The sequence below is a fragment of the Balaenoptera ricei genome, chromosome 7 (assembly GCF_028023285.1).
Source record: "Balaenoptera ricei isolate mBalRic1 chromosome 7, mBalRic1.hap2, whole genome shotgun sequence".
Classification (NCBI taxonomy): Eukaryota; Metazoa; Chordata; class Mammalia; order Artiodactyla; family Balaenopteridae; genus Balaenoptera; species Balaenoptera ricei.
The window spans coordinates 75,520,179-75,535,881 of NC_082645.1; the positions used below are offsets into that span (position 1 = coordinate 75,520,179).

The window sequence follows — 15,703 nt, forward strand, 5'->3', positions numbered from 1 at the left end:
CCTGAGCCAGTATATATATAGTATATTAATTCTGATGCACAAGGGATTGAAATGGCATGTCATAAAATGCTTAAATTAAAAATGTGTTAAAAATAAGTAACTTACTTTAAACTTTAGTCATATTAATAATGGAACTGCATATAAAGTAAAGGTTCTTCTCACCAGTTTTGCAGTGTGAATATAGCAAATTTAAGTATTTGATATAGTAATCAAATATATCATGGGAAATAGAAATGTATATAGTTCTTTCTGAGAAAAATAATACACTGCAATATAATTCTGTATATATAAAGGGAATTTTTAATATAGTTTGGAATTATAGTTACTAATCAGGTTATTAAATTTTTAGAAGTATTCCAATAAAAACATAAAGGTCTATGTTAATACCAGGATTAGAATTTTCAAAGGGCAACTGAAAAATACTCTCAAAAGCTGCCGAGGAATATGTGACAACTGATTTTTTTAAAGGCCAAGGATAATCAAATAAAATCAGCATATAGTAAGGTTAAAGAAAAACCAATTAAGCATTACAGTGAAGACTAATTGGTGCTAATTAGTGATAATTGACTTCAACTATTGAAAATAAATAAATAAAATTGTCTTTAAAAAGAAAAAAGCGTAGACTTAAAAAAATAAACTGAATTATCAAATTAAGTTAGAAGTAGATGGGCTTAATGGTAACAAAAGTAGGAAGAATGAATTGTGATAGTAGAAGCATAATAGCTGCTCACTTTTACAAACAGGGAAGAGGGAATTCGGCTATTAGCTCATGAGATAAAACAACAGCATCTTCATAGCAACATCTGATTGCAAGGCAGACTCCTTCCATAAATGGACTCAACTGATTGCACAAAATCAGAGTGACCCGCTCATTCTCCTGTTCCCCTGTAGAAATTGCCAGGACCCTGCCGTTGTTGGATGCTTGATGCGTCTGTATTTCCCCATCTGCCACTTCATTAGCCAGAGTCATCAGCTTCCCAGCAGACTTATTTAAGCCCTATTAATAGAATTATGTTGAATCTATAAAATCAGAAGAAAAAATACCCTGACTGTTGTTGAAAATAATCAGTCACAAACTCTGTTGTTCCAGCATTACTTTAGGATATAGAACCAAATAATCAGCACCTATGTATCATTTAGGAGCATTTATTTTTTTCTATTTTATTTTTAAATTTTAAATTTTTTATATAATTTTTAAAGGTTACTTTCCATTTACAGTTATTACCAAATATTGGCTATATTCCCCGTGTTGTACAATACATCCTTGAGCTTATCTCACACCCAACAGTTTGTACCTCCCACTCCCGTACCCTATATTACCCCTCCCCCCCACCACTGGTAACCACTAGTTTGTTCTCTATATCTGTGAGTTTGCTTCTTTTATGTTATATTCGCTTGTTTGTTGTATTTTTTAGATTCCATATATAAATGATACCACACGGTATTTATCTTTCCCTGTAGGAGCATTTATTGAATGAAGCAAATATTTTTTGAATGCCTACTATGTGTCAGGCCCTTTACCCATACGATTTTTGCTTATAACCATTTATAAATACAGGGATGTTTATCTACATTTTACAGAAGAAGATGCTGCTCAGAGATGTTAAGATTCATAAACCCATCAAGTGGCAGAGCCAGAATTCAAACTTTGTGTCTATGTGGCTCTAAAACCCTTTTGCATGTTTCCACCAAGCCACTTCCCTAGAGACTTTGACTTTTCTGTTCATCACTGTATCTGAGTACCTGGAACAGTGCCTGACACATAGTAGGCCCTCAGTAAACAGTTCTTGATTAAAAGAAGGCCTGCTCGGTGCAGAGCCTGCTTTCACTTGTGCCTCTGGGGGCCCCTGATGGGAGTAGAATAGTACGTTCATAGTCACTAACATTAAGCTTGTCTCTATCTGTTCCAGATCTCAGGTTTTTGTTTGTTTGTTTGTCTTGTTTTTTGTTGTCTTTGCCTTTCCTTGTATGTGTTTGAATCTCTAAATCTAGCAGGTAAAGCCCCAGGGGGCAGGATTCCATCTTCTTTGCTTGTACCATCACAGCACACTAATGAGCGCTGTGCACGCAACAGTGCTTCACAAAGTGAACAGGCCATATTAATCATTGACAGAAAGTCTGTTGAAAGAAATAAATAAATCTGCGTTTCAGGAGTATCATTAGTCCACACTCAGTTTTCACTTGGAAGAGCTATACACAGCCTATCAAGATCTAAAAAGTAGATTTTTCTCCCTTCCTAAAGAAACAAGGATAGCAGTTTGAGTAGTAAAAAGTCCCTTAATGTGGTCACTCATTTCTGTGATACTTAAATGTGAAGGAGAAGTTCTGCTCACAGCTTGGGATGAGGTCTTCTCCAAGATGTCTTAAGATTTCAAAACTGATCACGTACAGCCAGAAAACTCCACTATGGCAATTATTGTTGATTTGGAAGCTCTCTTGTTGCAGTTTATTTAGATTATACTTAATAGGGCTGTAGGTGGCGTGGAATGAAAAAACCTGTGAGAAAATATAGGCACCCTCTCTGAACATTGAAGATAAGGGTGTAGCCTACAGCAGCATTAATAGGTCAGGGATCTGGATCTGTTTTGTTCACTGCTGTATCCCTGGTATCTAGAACAGAAACTGACACATAGATGGTACACAATAAATATTTTTTAAGAGGAGGAGGATAGAGAAATGGTGATGATAATATAGTGTTTCAGAGGGGAAGTACTGGAAATGTTATCCCCTGAATTAGGATGGATGCAGAGCTTTTAAAGAACATTCTCTCCAAAAGGGAGAAGAAGAGATAAATTTAGCTCAGGAGAAATGTGGAGATTCTTTGAAATATTAGGGCCTTCTACAGATAAATATATTCTTTTTGGACAGAGTTCAGGAGCACAAGAAGTTTTGGGGCACTTACATTATTGAAGTTTAAAACGGAAGTAGAATAATAAGCAGTATATTGTATTGCCAAAAGCTTAATTAAATCTCATGAAAATTAAGAATAAGAAATGGATACTTGTTATAACTGTTATTTAACATTGTTTTGTAAGCAATGAAAATGAAAGAATTTGTAGCAATATTGAGAAAGATATTGATAATTACATTCCAGTAGATTCACATTTTTCAAAAGAAATAAAACTGCTAAGCTTAATAAGATAATTTGGTAAGCTGACTAAATACAGGGTAAATGTTTCCCATAGTAGCAATAATTTGTTATAAATAGAATTAAAAAAAACTTGTTTACCCCAGACTATAAAGCAACTAAGAATATATTGAGCAAGAAAAGTACTTGGCCTTCCTGAAAAACAGTATAAACACTTACTGGTAAGGTATCCACAAGTAGGTATTTCATAGATATCCTAAAAATCTCACATCTCATTTTGTATAATTGATTACATTGCAATGAAATTAAATTACAATGAGAATTTAGAAGAATAAGTGTTTAAAAATAACCAATAAAATTTTGAGGAAAGAATATACCTGTGTATGTGTTGGTAAGGATTCTAGCTGCCTCTATAGCCAAAATCTGACTACTAGTGGCTTAAAATAGGTTTTTTTTCTTGCTTACTTCATAGTCTGTTGGTAGGTTGGCTTTCTTTAAAGTCTTGTTGTGACTGTTATTTTATTATTGTATTTTAATTTCTAAGCATAAATTCAGTGAACATTCACCCTGTACCAGTCACTGATTGCATTATCTCATTTAATTCTCACAGAAACACTGTGTTATCCCCATTTTATGAATGAGGAAACTGAGGCTCTGAGAGCTTCAATAAAGAAATGGTAGAGGAAATTCAGGTTACCTAACCGTAAAGCCAACCGAATATTCTTTTGACTTCCTCAGATTTTTTTTTTTAATTTTTATTGGAGTATAGTTGATTTACAATGTTGTGTTAGTTTCAGATGTACAGCAAAGTGAATCAGTTATACATATACATACATCCACTCTTTTTTAGATTCTTTTCTCATATAGGCCAGTATAGAGTATTGAGTAGAGTTTCCTATGCTATACAACAGGTTCTTATCAGTTATCTATTTTATTAGTAGTGTGTATATGTCAGTCCCAGTCTCCCAATTTATCCCCCCACCCTTATTCCCTGGTAACCATAAGTTTGTTTTCTACATACGTGACTCTACTTCTGTTTTGTAAATAAGTTCATTTGTACCCTTTTTTTTTGATTCCACATGTAAGCGATATCATATGATATTTGTCTTTCTGTGTCTGACTTACTTCACTCAGTATGACAGTCTCTAGGTCCATCCATGTTGCTGGAAATGGCATTATTTTGTTCTTTTTTATGGCTGAGTAATATTCCATTGTATATATGTACCACATCTTCTTTATCCATTCCTCTGTTGATGGACATTTAGGTTGCTTCCATGCCCTGCCTATTGTAAATGGTGCTGAAATGAGCATTGGGGTGCATGTATCTTTTTTCCTTTTTTTTTTTTTGGCTGTGTTGGGTCTTCATTGCTGCATGTGGGCTCTTCTCTAGTAGCGGCGAGCAGGGGCTGCTCTTCGTTGCGGTGCATGGGCTTCTCATTGTGGTGGCTTCTCTTGTTGCAGAGCACGAGCTCTAGGTGCACAGGCTTCAGTAGTTGTGACACGTGGGCTCAGTAGTTGTGGCTCACGGGCTCTAGAGCACAGACTCAGTAGTTGTGGCACATGGGCTTAGTTGCTCTGCGGCATGTGGAATCGTCCTGGACCAGGGCTTGAACCCATGTCCCCTGCATTGACAGGCGGATTCTTAACCACTGCAGCACCAGGGAAGTCCTGGGGTGCATGCATCTTTTTGAATTATGGTTTTCTTCAGGTACATGGCCAGGAGTGGGATTGCTGGGTTGTATGGTAGTTCTATTTTTAGTTTTTTAAGGAACCTCCTTACTATTCTCCATAGCAGCTGTACCAATTTGCATTCCCATCACCAGTGTAGGAGGGTTCCCTTTTCTCCACACCTTCTCCAGCAATTATTGTTTGTAGATTTTTTTGATGATGGCCATTCTGACTGGTGTGAGGTGACTTCCTCAGATTTTAAGCATATCTCACAATAGAAAGAACCTATAACATAAAACTTAATTAACCAAATGGATGTGGCCTAAATGGGTAATATATATCCAGTATACTATATTATCTTTCCTTCTGTTTCTGTTTTATTTAAGATAGCAAAAATAAAGAGTGTATGTCTGAAAATGAGGAGAGCTGGAATCCTAGCCCTCGCTCTGCTACTGAAAAGCTTTGTGACCTTCAGAAGTCACTTCACCTTCTTTGTCCTCAGTTTATATTATCTATAAAATAATGGGAGTTGAATGATAATATCTCCACAGTCCACAATCGAGTGGTTCTCTAAGGAGAAAATGGATTGTAAAGCCTGTCTGGATTCAAAGCCCATGCTTTTGGTTTTCTGTGTAAGTTGGTGTTTATTTATTTTTGTAATAATTTTATTTATAACAACACAGGTGAATGCTCTGCCCTTCACTCCACCTGTCTTACTCCTCAGATGTGAAAGAAGTTTGACTGTGGAGGGGCCTCTGAGACAGAACAAAACCCTCAGTGCTTCTTACTGTGACCGTGTGATTCAAAACTCGATTTGGGAGACCCTTCCACAGTGGGCAATGAGCACAGTTTCTTGTTTATAGCAACTAGGTTTGTTTTGGCTTAAACTTAGAAATCTTCTTTTAATAGCAAGAGCCTGTTAAAATAATACACTCTGTATTCATGTAAAATAAGAAGATATAGAATACAATTTAATAGGACTTACCTGGTGGCGCAGTGGTTAAGAATCCGCCTGCCAATGCAGGGGATACAGGTTCAATCTCTGGTCTGGGAAGATCCCACATGCCATGGAGCAACTAAGCCTGTGCGCCACAACTACTGAGTCCATGTGCCACAACTAGTGAGCCCGTGTGCCACAACTACTGAAGCCTGCTCGCCCTAGAGCCCGCATGCTGCAACTACTGAGCCCACACACTGCAACTACTGAAACCTGCGCACTCTAGGGCCCGTGCGCTGCAACTATTGAAGCCTGTGCACCTAGAGCCGTGCTCTGCAACAAGAGAAGCCACCGCAGTGAGAAGCCCGCACACCCCAACGAAGAGTAGCCCCACTCACCGCAACTAGAGAAAGCCCACATGCAGCAACAAAGACCCAACGCAGCCAAAAATAAAAAAAATAAAATAAAAAATTTAAAAAATAACATAATAATAAAAAAGATACAATTTTATAGAAAGTTACTACAATAAAATGAGAATAAATATCAAATCAAATATAAAATGTAAACTTTTAAATACTGACCCCAATATTTTTTATTCTCTATTAAATCCTGCTCCTCCTTTAAAGGATAACCTTTAGAGCATTTAGTTTAAATTACATCCTTTCTTTTTTGGTGGATCTATTTTATTTTATTTTTTAAGATTATGGTTTTGACAAGTAATAGGTTTAAGTTGGATTGATTCTGACCTTTCTTTAGCAATTGATTATTATGATGTGCTTTTTATATTGTTTTGCACTGTGACATGGAGAGTCAGCCAAATAAAGACTATAAAATTAAATTGGCTTACTCCTGTATGGCTTATCTACTGGGTGCAGTTGAGTAGCTGGAAGGTTTAAGTACTGGATTTTTTTTTGTTTTTTTTACACATAGGCAGTCAAGTTAACACCAAGAAAATTAGCCCCATCCTGTTTGAGTCTCTGCAACCTTGCTTACAAAGATAGAGACATACTCATTTATTTTTTTTCTATAGTTAAAATATCCATTGGTAGTTATGCTACCAATAGTTATTTATTAGCCTTGATGTTAGAGAAAACTTTTATGTTGTACAAAATGGAAATTATTTTCCTTTATTATTTTAAAATAATTGTATAGACAACATATTATCTACATACATTTGGCATATTTTGAATTTGATATAAACGTGTATTCAATATATTTGTTATGTTAGCTCGTTCATATGTTAGTGTCAGATATCATAGCAGCTAGGTTTAGCAACTCTTCAGTTAATTATTTTAATTGTTGTTTATCTGGCATTTATTTTTTAAAAACCCACATTATTCATATTTACAGAGTGATTCTAAAAACATTTGAGAAAGCGAGAAAAGCAGATATTATAATTAGGTCCATATGATGTCCAACACTGCTCTCTACTGGCAAAGAAGGCAGTCATAAAACAAACTATTCAGTCTTTCAAGTGGGGGAAAAAAAAGTCAATTTCAAGTAATATTTGAAAATGAAGGTGTAATTCTCAAACTTTCACACATTTTTGCAAAATGCTTATTTTAGGCATAATGGAATACAATGAAATAACTGGAAGAAATGGCTACAGACATCACTTGAGATTAGTTTAAAAGAGAAGCCTGTGTCATTTCAATTAATTGAAAAATAGTTGTGGGAGTTTTGGAAAATATTAAGCCAGATATGAAATATCTTAATAGCATTCTAATTTTAAAAGTCTATAAAGTAAATATTTTTGTATATAATAGTGAGTTTGATGACATTTTTCTGTTTTTAATTTCAACAACCTCCAGCCTCTAAAATATCTGCTATGAGTGCATTTACTAAGTATCCAAACGCACTGACCAAAGAGATGCGTAGGTTGGACTATTGGCACAGAATATATAATTAGCTTTAAGGTATCAAAAATTTGCTCTGTATTTGTCAAAGTCTTTATTGATGATTTTCCAAAGATATTTTATAGTTTGTAAAATCTATGAAAAATATATGCTATGTTGTTATACCTTTTAATATATAGACTAAGAATACACAAAACATTTTTAGATCACTATCATCTTACTTTTCATAGTCTAATATATTGTAAATGTCCTTTTGTGTTTTATATCTTTCCTATCTGTCCATATTATCTAGGATCAAAATATTATTCAGTATTTTAATCTTCAATCCTTTTAATAACTAGTAAATAACTAGTAAATAACTAGTAAAATTTAAATACACACACACACACACACAGACACACACACACACACACACACACACAATAATGCCCAAACGGAATCAGTCATATATAGTAATTTAAGAGGTCTTGTTTGTTTTTGTAAGTTTGCCTAATACTATCATTGGCCAATTACTTAACTGTAACAAATTTAAAACATATTACATTTTCAATGATAATTACCTCTTGATTGTGAGAAAGAAGTTGATGCTTAAATTCATTGATACATTTTTCTGTAGTTTCTAAATTTCCTACAGTGAACATACATTACAATTAAAATACAAATGTTTATTCATAAGTAAACAGAAAAATTTTGTTGCAGATTTTCAAAGCACAGACACACAATTGTGCAAGACACACACTTGGACTTATGTAAGGTCTAATGCCTGATCTTTCAAAAAAAGTATGTGCTGAAAAGAATGTTGTCTATTGGAGACTCTGAAGATATATAATTGATAAAATCTTGAATACTTGAAGTAAGAAAAAGAGCACCCACCATTATCACTGGCCTCGGAACACATAACTCTTTCTTTTGCTCTTTTGCCACAGTGAAAAATAACACTTAAAATATACATGTATAAAGCAAAAACAGTCTGATACATTATACTCTCTTCTCATAATTGTTATTTTTTTTCTGCCACATGGAGGAGCTAAGACATAAAGTTGCTAACACATAAAAGCAATGACTTTTACCCAGTTGAAAGTGTTCAACATACCAATGTCCCATTTTCTAAGAGGTTGTAAAACAAATTTTCTATATTTTTTATTTAGGTAAATTTCATAACAGAAAAGAGAATTTTTGAGATTAACTTCTTTTATTCAGCATAATTCCCTTAAGATCCATCCAAGTTGTGTGTGTAACAATAGTCCTCTTATTTTTATTGCTGAGTAGCATTCCATGGTATGGATGTACCACAGTTTATTTAACCATCCACCCACTGAAGGATATTTGGGTTGTTTCTGACATTTGACTAGTACAAATAGATCCATTGTGAACATCAATGCAAAAATATTTACAGGAATATAAGTTTTCATCTATCTGGGATAAATACCAAAAAGTACAGTTGCTGTACCTTAGGGTAAGTGCATATTTAGTCTTCAAGAAACTACCAAACTGTTTTCCAGTGTAGCTCTAATATTTTACATTCCCACCAACAGCAGCATTCTATAATTTTATTTGCTCATCTGATAACCCTGATTACTAATATTAAGGATCTAACTTTCTGGATTCTCCTTGCCGTTTCACCGAACATTTAACTTATTTCTGTTGGCAGCATTCTTCTCTTTCATCTCCCTCTGCAGCATGGCAGCTACCTGGGGACCCGTGGTTCTGGCACTCCTCAGTCCTTCCACTGAGACCTCAGTGCCAGGGTCTCCCTAATCCACACCTTTTACCCAGAATTCTCCTTCCCCAAGCACTACTTTGTATACCCAGCTGTTGAGTCTGCTACTCTAACTGACACATCAAAGGAATTTAGACTCAATATGTTTGAGTATCTTTCATTTCTTCCTTTCATTCAGGTCGCTGTTAAAATGTCACCTTTTTAGAGAGGACTTCCCTGATCACTCGATCTTAAATATTACACTCTGCCCAATCTATGTTATTATTTGTGTTATTTTTACTTATGCCATCTAAGATATATTAGAAATATGTTTGTGATCTAGACATAAACATAGAAATATATAGATACATACATACATACATACATGCGCACATACACAGGTATGCTCCCTGGGATATAAACTACACTAGAACAGGGACATTTTCCCCCTGCTATATACCCAGCACTTAGTAAATGCTTGACTCATAGTAAATACTCTCTTTTTTTTTTTAAGGAATAAATGAGTGTGTGCAACTGTAACTTGTTATCACTTGGGGACTTAATTCAATATTTATTTTATCAAAGTTATCCATGTCCATTTTAAACAAATATTTCCCCAAGGCTTATAATGAAAAAGCAAAATGTTCCTCAGCTCTTTTCCCAAGTGTCACTCACTGAAGTAACCATTTTCGACTCTTGTTATTTTCTTCTTTATTTCTGGATAACCTGCTACACTGCTGTGCCTTGAGTTGTCATATATGTAGTGGTTAACACCCTCTGTCACTGCCCCACCCCCTTGATTCCTGGGTTCCATTTCTTCCTCTGCTTTGTTTTACATACTCCCCTCTTTTCCTATGAAGAATTGGGGCATGGGAGTTTAAATTTTTAGTACCTTTCATATCTCAGTGTGTATTTTTTTCTCTCCTTGTAATCTGTAAACTTGGCTCTAAATCTTTTTTTTTCTTAGAATTTGAAGTTATTTTTCTATTTTTCTACACCAGTCATTAGCTAAGGAATACTGTGATATGGGGCAAAGCAAAAAACTTCCAGGTGTCTCCAGCTCTCTGTACTGGCAAAGTGACCTCATTGCCCAAAGGAAATCCTTTGAAGGTCTTGTGTGTGAGCCATTACCAGCAAAGCACTGGGAAGCTGGAGGATGGATCCCAGCCCTGATAAAGAAGATCTAAGGAGAGCTGAGCAGGCACCAACAATATCTACTGAATTCTAGTGTCTTCCCCAAACAATCATTAAATAAAGAAGTGACAATCCCTCATAATTATAAAGCACTTTGCAGTTTACAGGGTTTTTGTGTGTGTTTTTTCTTTTCTTATCTCTTTCTGCAGTTGATCTTCAGAGCAATTTTGTAAGGCGAGAAGAACAATATTATTATCCTTATTTTTCAAGAATCAAATAAGACAGAGATTAAGTGACCTTTCAGTATCTTCAGATTCTAAGCCTAGAGTTTATTCCAGCATGCTGCATCATATTCAAGGGTCTTATAAATATTTTATATAGACATGGAATGCATACAAATATGAACTATTTAATCTAAGTATCATGACTTTTATAACTTAAAAATACAAGAACTATTATAAGGAATAATCTGCTTTTCAGTTTTAAAATTATTTCCATTCAGTTCATCCAACATTACATAGAAAAAAAGGGTTAAGTGGCAAGCTTCATATTGGAAGTCTTTAAAGCTTAGTTCCCACAATCATTCAAGGCTTCTCTCTGTGTTTCATTACTCAGATGGTTTAATTAAAGCCACTGTGAAAGAAACATATTAAAATGTTCCTGGAGCACTGCAAGAGGTTGATTCATTTAGAATGTACTTGGAGTTCTTCCATAATTTTCCCATATGGGCCTATTTACGTATAACCACTATGACTCATGACATTACTGCCAAAGTATGAATATTTTCCATAAATATTTCTAGCAACTCTTGCAGTCTGTTATCGACACATCAGACGCTTCCTTCTTATACTTCAATAATCACTTAGCAATATAGTCTGCTTTTACCTTCCTGTTCTGCTAACACTAGACCACCACTAATGGGGAATCTCTCAGTGATAATTTCAGAGATGTTGAGAAGAGTTTACCCCATGGATTTACTCAGAACTAAATAGCTTCTATTGTGTTCGCTCCCCTCCTGTCACTTGAACCCTTTACTCTTTCTGCATGATCTATAACAGTGCTTTTCAAATCTGGTGGCATGTTAAAATCACCTGGGGAGCTTTAAAATGCACAGATGCCCTGGCTCCGCCCCAGCTAATTAAATCAGAGTCCCAGGCACTGGTCTAAGTTTAAAGCTCCCAAGTTATTGTATCATGAAGCCAAAGTTGAATACACTGTCCTGAAACAGAAGAAATGTGATGGGTCCATTGGTATCAGGAATCGATTTGGCTGTCTCGCATATCTTAGTAGCAGGTTTTCAGTTCCTTTTTAGCTGAGAATTTCTCCATTAATTTTGGTCTTTTTTTGCAGATCTGGTCAACCAATTTGAGGTCACAGAGGGACAAACCTAGTGCCTAATGATTTTACATTTAGACCAAGTTGCAGTTGTTTGGCATAGTTTGAATACATTAGAAAAAGAAACTGTTGTACCTTGTAGAATCTGAAAACTTAAACTTTTTTGCCTTAATGTTTCTGAGCTTCATGTTCTCTCCATGATCTCATTAGAAACAGGATCAGAAGTTATCTCCTATATTTTCAGCTCACCTTTTCTATCTACCTTCCACTATTCTCCTCAGCTGTTACTATTTTCTAAGTCTGTTCCTTAGATTTTAGTACAAGAAATCACCTGTGATGGTTTTAGAAATATAATTCCCTAGCCCTACCCTTATTAGATTGAGGAATCTGCATTGTTATGTTTTAACCTGCTCCCTAGGTAATTCTCATACAGGTAATACACAGAGCCCATTTTGAAAAACAAAACTCTCATTTCTTTAGTTGCTATTGTTATTTTTTTCAAGAATGAAAGAGAGGGATAAATTGGGAGATTGGGATTGACATATATATATGTCAGTATATATAATACTGCTGTATATAAAATAGATAACTAATAAGAACCTGCTGTATAGCACAGAGAACTCTACTCAATACTCTGTAATGGTCTATATGGGAAAAGAATCTAAAAAAAAAAAAGTGGATTATGTATGTGTATAACTGATTCAATTTGCTGTACACCTAAAACTAACACAACTATAGTTGTGTTACTAGCTGATTGTAAATCAACTATACTCCAATAAAAATTTTAAAATAAAGAATGAAAGAAGGAATTAAATGTAATTTTAAAAGATACCCTGACATTACTATTTTGCTCCCTTCCCTTCTGTGAGTTAACACATGAAAAAGGTTCTACTTAATTATTTGATGTAAAGTATATGCACATACGTACTCATGCATATGTCTATTTATATAAGAAGTGATGAATTCTTATCCCACCCTGGTGTTATGATGATTGATAGTATGTGACAAGAAAAAAAGTCTTTGGAAAATTATATATACCTAATGAATTTAATGATGATTTGCTATTTATATAGAAATAATCTGTAGAATAAAATATCCACATGTCAGTTCTAATTGGTCTTGAACATTTCATGATATTTGACTTCTGTTTAAGAGGTATTATATCTCTCCAGGATAGAGATTTTATTACAATGTGGTAATTATTGTGAAACTTTTTCTTTTTTGGGGGGATAGGTCAGGTTTTAACTAAAAACCTCCAGGGATATTTTAAAACTTAGTAAAATTGTAGAGCTTTCTTTTAAAAAAATTTTTTGAATGCACTTTAGCTTATGGCTTTGATGAATGCTGTATACTGGGTATTTAAAAAGTGTGTATTTTAAAATTTTACATGCTGTACGAGTGTGCTAATTGGAAAACAAAGAAAAATGTTGATTTGACATTATAAACTGTATTAAACCACATTAATATCTCAAAATATACTATTGACAACATAAAAATTATATGCTTTAAATTTTCAGAAAATTTTTAATTGTTAATGTATTTTAAATTTGAGTTCAACTTTATTTCTCTGGGCCCAGTGAAATGTCTTTAATTTTCTTTCCAGTACAGATCTTCAAGTAAAGTACTTAGGAAAAGTATGTTTTAAAAAAACCTTGAAAAATAGGAATTGCATATGATTAAGTAATGTATTTATATTTCCATATAAAATAATATAAATTAGTAACTTCTGTTTAGGATTTGGACTTGAATTACTATCACATCATTCTATTATTCCATGATATATTTCAACATGACTTACTGATATATGATATAGTAAAGCCTGTCTCACAAGTGACCATTTTCAGTTTCTTGGCAGCACAGAAGTGGAGCAGCCCAAAGGAACAGAAGTTGTGAGAGATGCTGTAAGGAAGCTAAAGGTAGGGCAAGCCCTCCAGATAAGTGTCTAGTGTATTGAATTTATCTTCAGTCATCAGTAGACTGGTGGAAATTCAAAGCATGAATAGCTCTGTGACAGATATGGCTTCACCCTGGTAAAAATGGTCTGTTGAATGAATATCACTAGATCAAGGAAACATATTTAATAATGACTACGTACACATGATTATTTTTCTGGGTGTGGAACACTCTTTGTATTTTTCTAAGGTATAATTTTTCATACTCAACAAAAAAAATATAACGGCAATATTTTATGTGTTGACATTCCGTAGCTTGCCTTTACTTTGCAATGTGGACTTGTGCCGTAACTCAAAGACTAATAATGGCAGAACAACTGTCTCTAAAAGTTAGAATATCATATCCACCAGTTGAAAGTGTAGAATTAGACTTAATTACAAAGCAGCATTTTGCTGTGACACTGTATGTTAAAGACGTCCTAATGGACAAATCCACGAGGATCTGGCCATATCTATGAGCAGACCTGGGGAACTGGTGAGAGTAAGAGCAGAAAAGGACACTAAACAACTCCACATACTCAGAATCAGCAAGTTTCCTGAGAAAATCTTAAGTAAGCCACCATGCATCCTTCGCATGTTTTTCTAATTGCATCTCATCCCAAAAGACATTGTTCCCTCTGAGATACTAAGATTTGAAAAACTCTTTCAACAGAATTCTCATGTTTATCTCATTAAGAAAATTTAACATAGCACTATTTTGTTAACACACTTTGCTGTTATTCTCTATGGTTGTTCTCAAAAATTTTTTTAGAAACAACCCTTCTCTGACTTTATTTAGAGTTCATCCAAAATTATTCCATAGGAGAGGTAAGCCTCTGTGCCAGGCAAAATCATAAACATCAAAAAGTATTACTTTGCTTTGAGAATGTCATATCAGGTGGAATCTAGAGTGTTTAAATTGAGAAAAAAATTGAAGTGAGTTGGCTTGCTTTCTGGGTAAAGAAATAAAAGGTAATATTTTAATCCATTTATTTTACCTGACTTTTCCTAATTTTTTACATTTTAAAATATTTTATGTATTTTATATTTTACTTATTTTTAAAGAAATATACTAAAAGGTCCTAAAATGATCTCACTCCCATTTGGAGAAAAAGGGGACCAGCCAACCATTTCTTTTAAGTACTCATTAGGCAGTAATTTATACTTGTGCTTGTTTGGCAAATACTTTTAAGCACTAATAGAGAATTTAAAAAGTCTTACAATTTATGGACAACATTTAGAATAAGATTCTATTTAAATGTTCAAAATGTTGCACACTCTGGGTATGAATCCAACTTCACTACAACCAGGATGTTTTATAAAAGAATGATGATATTTACACTTAATGTTTCTTTATAACTAGGAGGTTCTTTATTCAGTGAACCCAAATCCAAACCCCAAAAGATTCAATTACGTATTGACTATAACAAAGAGATATTCGAGATGAAATGCTTTCTAAAAAATGGCTAGTTTTTAATGTACTTTTGTGAAACTTTATTTTCAGTTCTTATGTAGTTTCCTATTTGGAAATGTACTATGTTAATAAAGGAATGTGGTTTACAATAAGATAAAAATCATGCAGTATAGTTTAAAAATTTATACTCAGTTGATAATAGCTTTTGTCTTTCAATTATCTTCCAGAATACTTAATCTAATAAGCAATCTTTTACTCTATTGATTGTAAAAATTTTGTAGATCAGGAAAGTATATCTAAGGGTAATGATTCATGAACTAATGAAAATAAATAAAACAATGTTTTTTATTTACTTCTAAATTTTTTTGTTTGTTTCTTTGTATCGAAGGGCAGATGCTACAACTCAAGAGTATATAAGAATATTTACGTTTATTTTAAGAACTTAGACCCTGGCTCCTGTTTAATTCTGTTGTCATGTAGAGATGACCAGAAGATGGTGCTATGGCTCTACTAAAAAAAAAAAAGAAATTTGCTTATTAACCTTGTTTTGTGTACACATCCCCCATTTTAATTTCCTGCTTACTTTTCTTAAACATATGTATTCTGATTACTTTTTTATCCACTATAGTTCAGTATTATAT

At 34.0% G+C, this 15,703-nt stretch overlaps 1 protein-coding gene and 1 pseudogene across 20 annotated transcripts in view; one reads left to right on the forward strand and one right to left on the reverse strand.

Annotated features, from left to right (window-relative positions):
* GULP1 (GULP PTB domain containing engulfment adaptor 1) overlaps nt 1–15,703 on the forward strand; it is an 812,392-nt gene that overhangs the window by 742,339 nt on the left and 54,350 nt on the right. For 19 of the 20 annotated variants that reach the window (XM_059928297.1, XM_059928301.1, XM_059928303.1 and 16 more), the window contains one exon: nt 13,562–13,633. In XM_059928297.1, coding sequence (XP_059784280.1) covers nt 13,562–13,633 — 72 coding nt within the window. Of the gene's footprint in view, nt 1–5,345; nt 5,389–13,561; nt 13,634–15,703 lie in introns of those variants that run through there. The other variant, XM_059928313.1, reaches the window with a different exon arrangement.
* LOC132368791 (tigger transposable element-derived protein 1-like) overlaps nt 1–15,703 on the reverse strand; it is a 426,013-nt pseudogene that overhangs the window by 257,715 nt on the left and 152,595 nt on the right.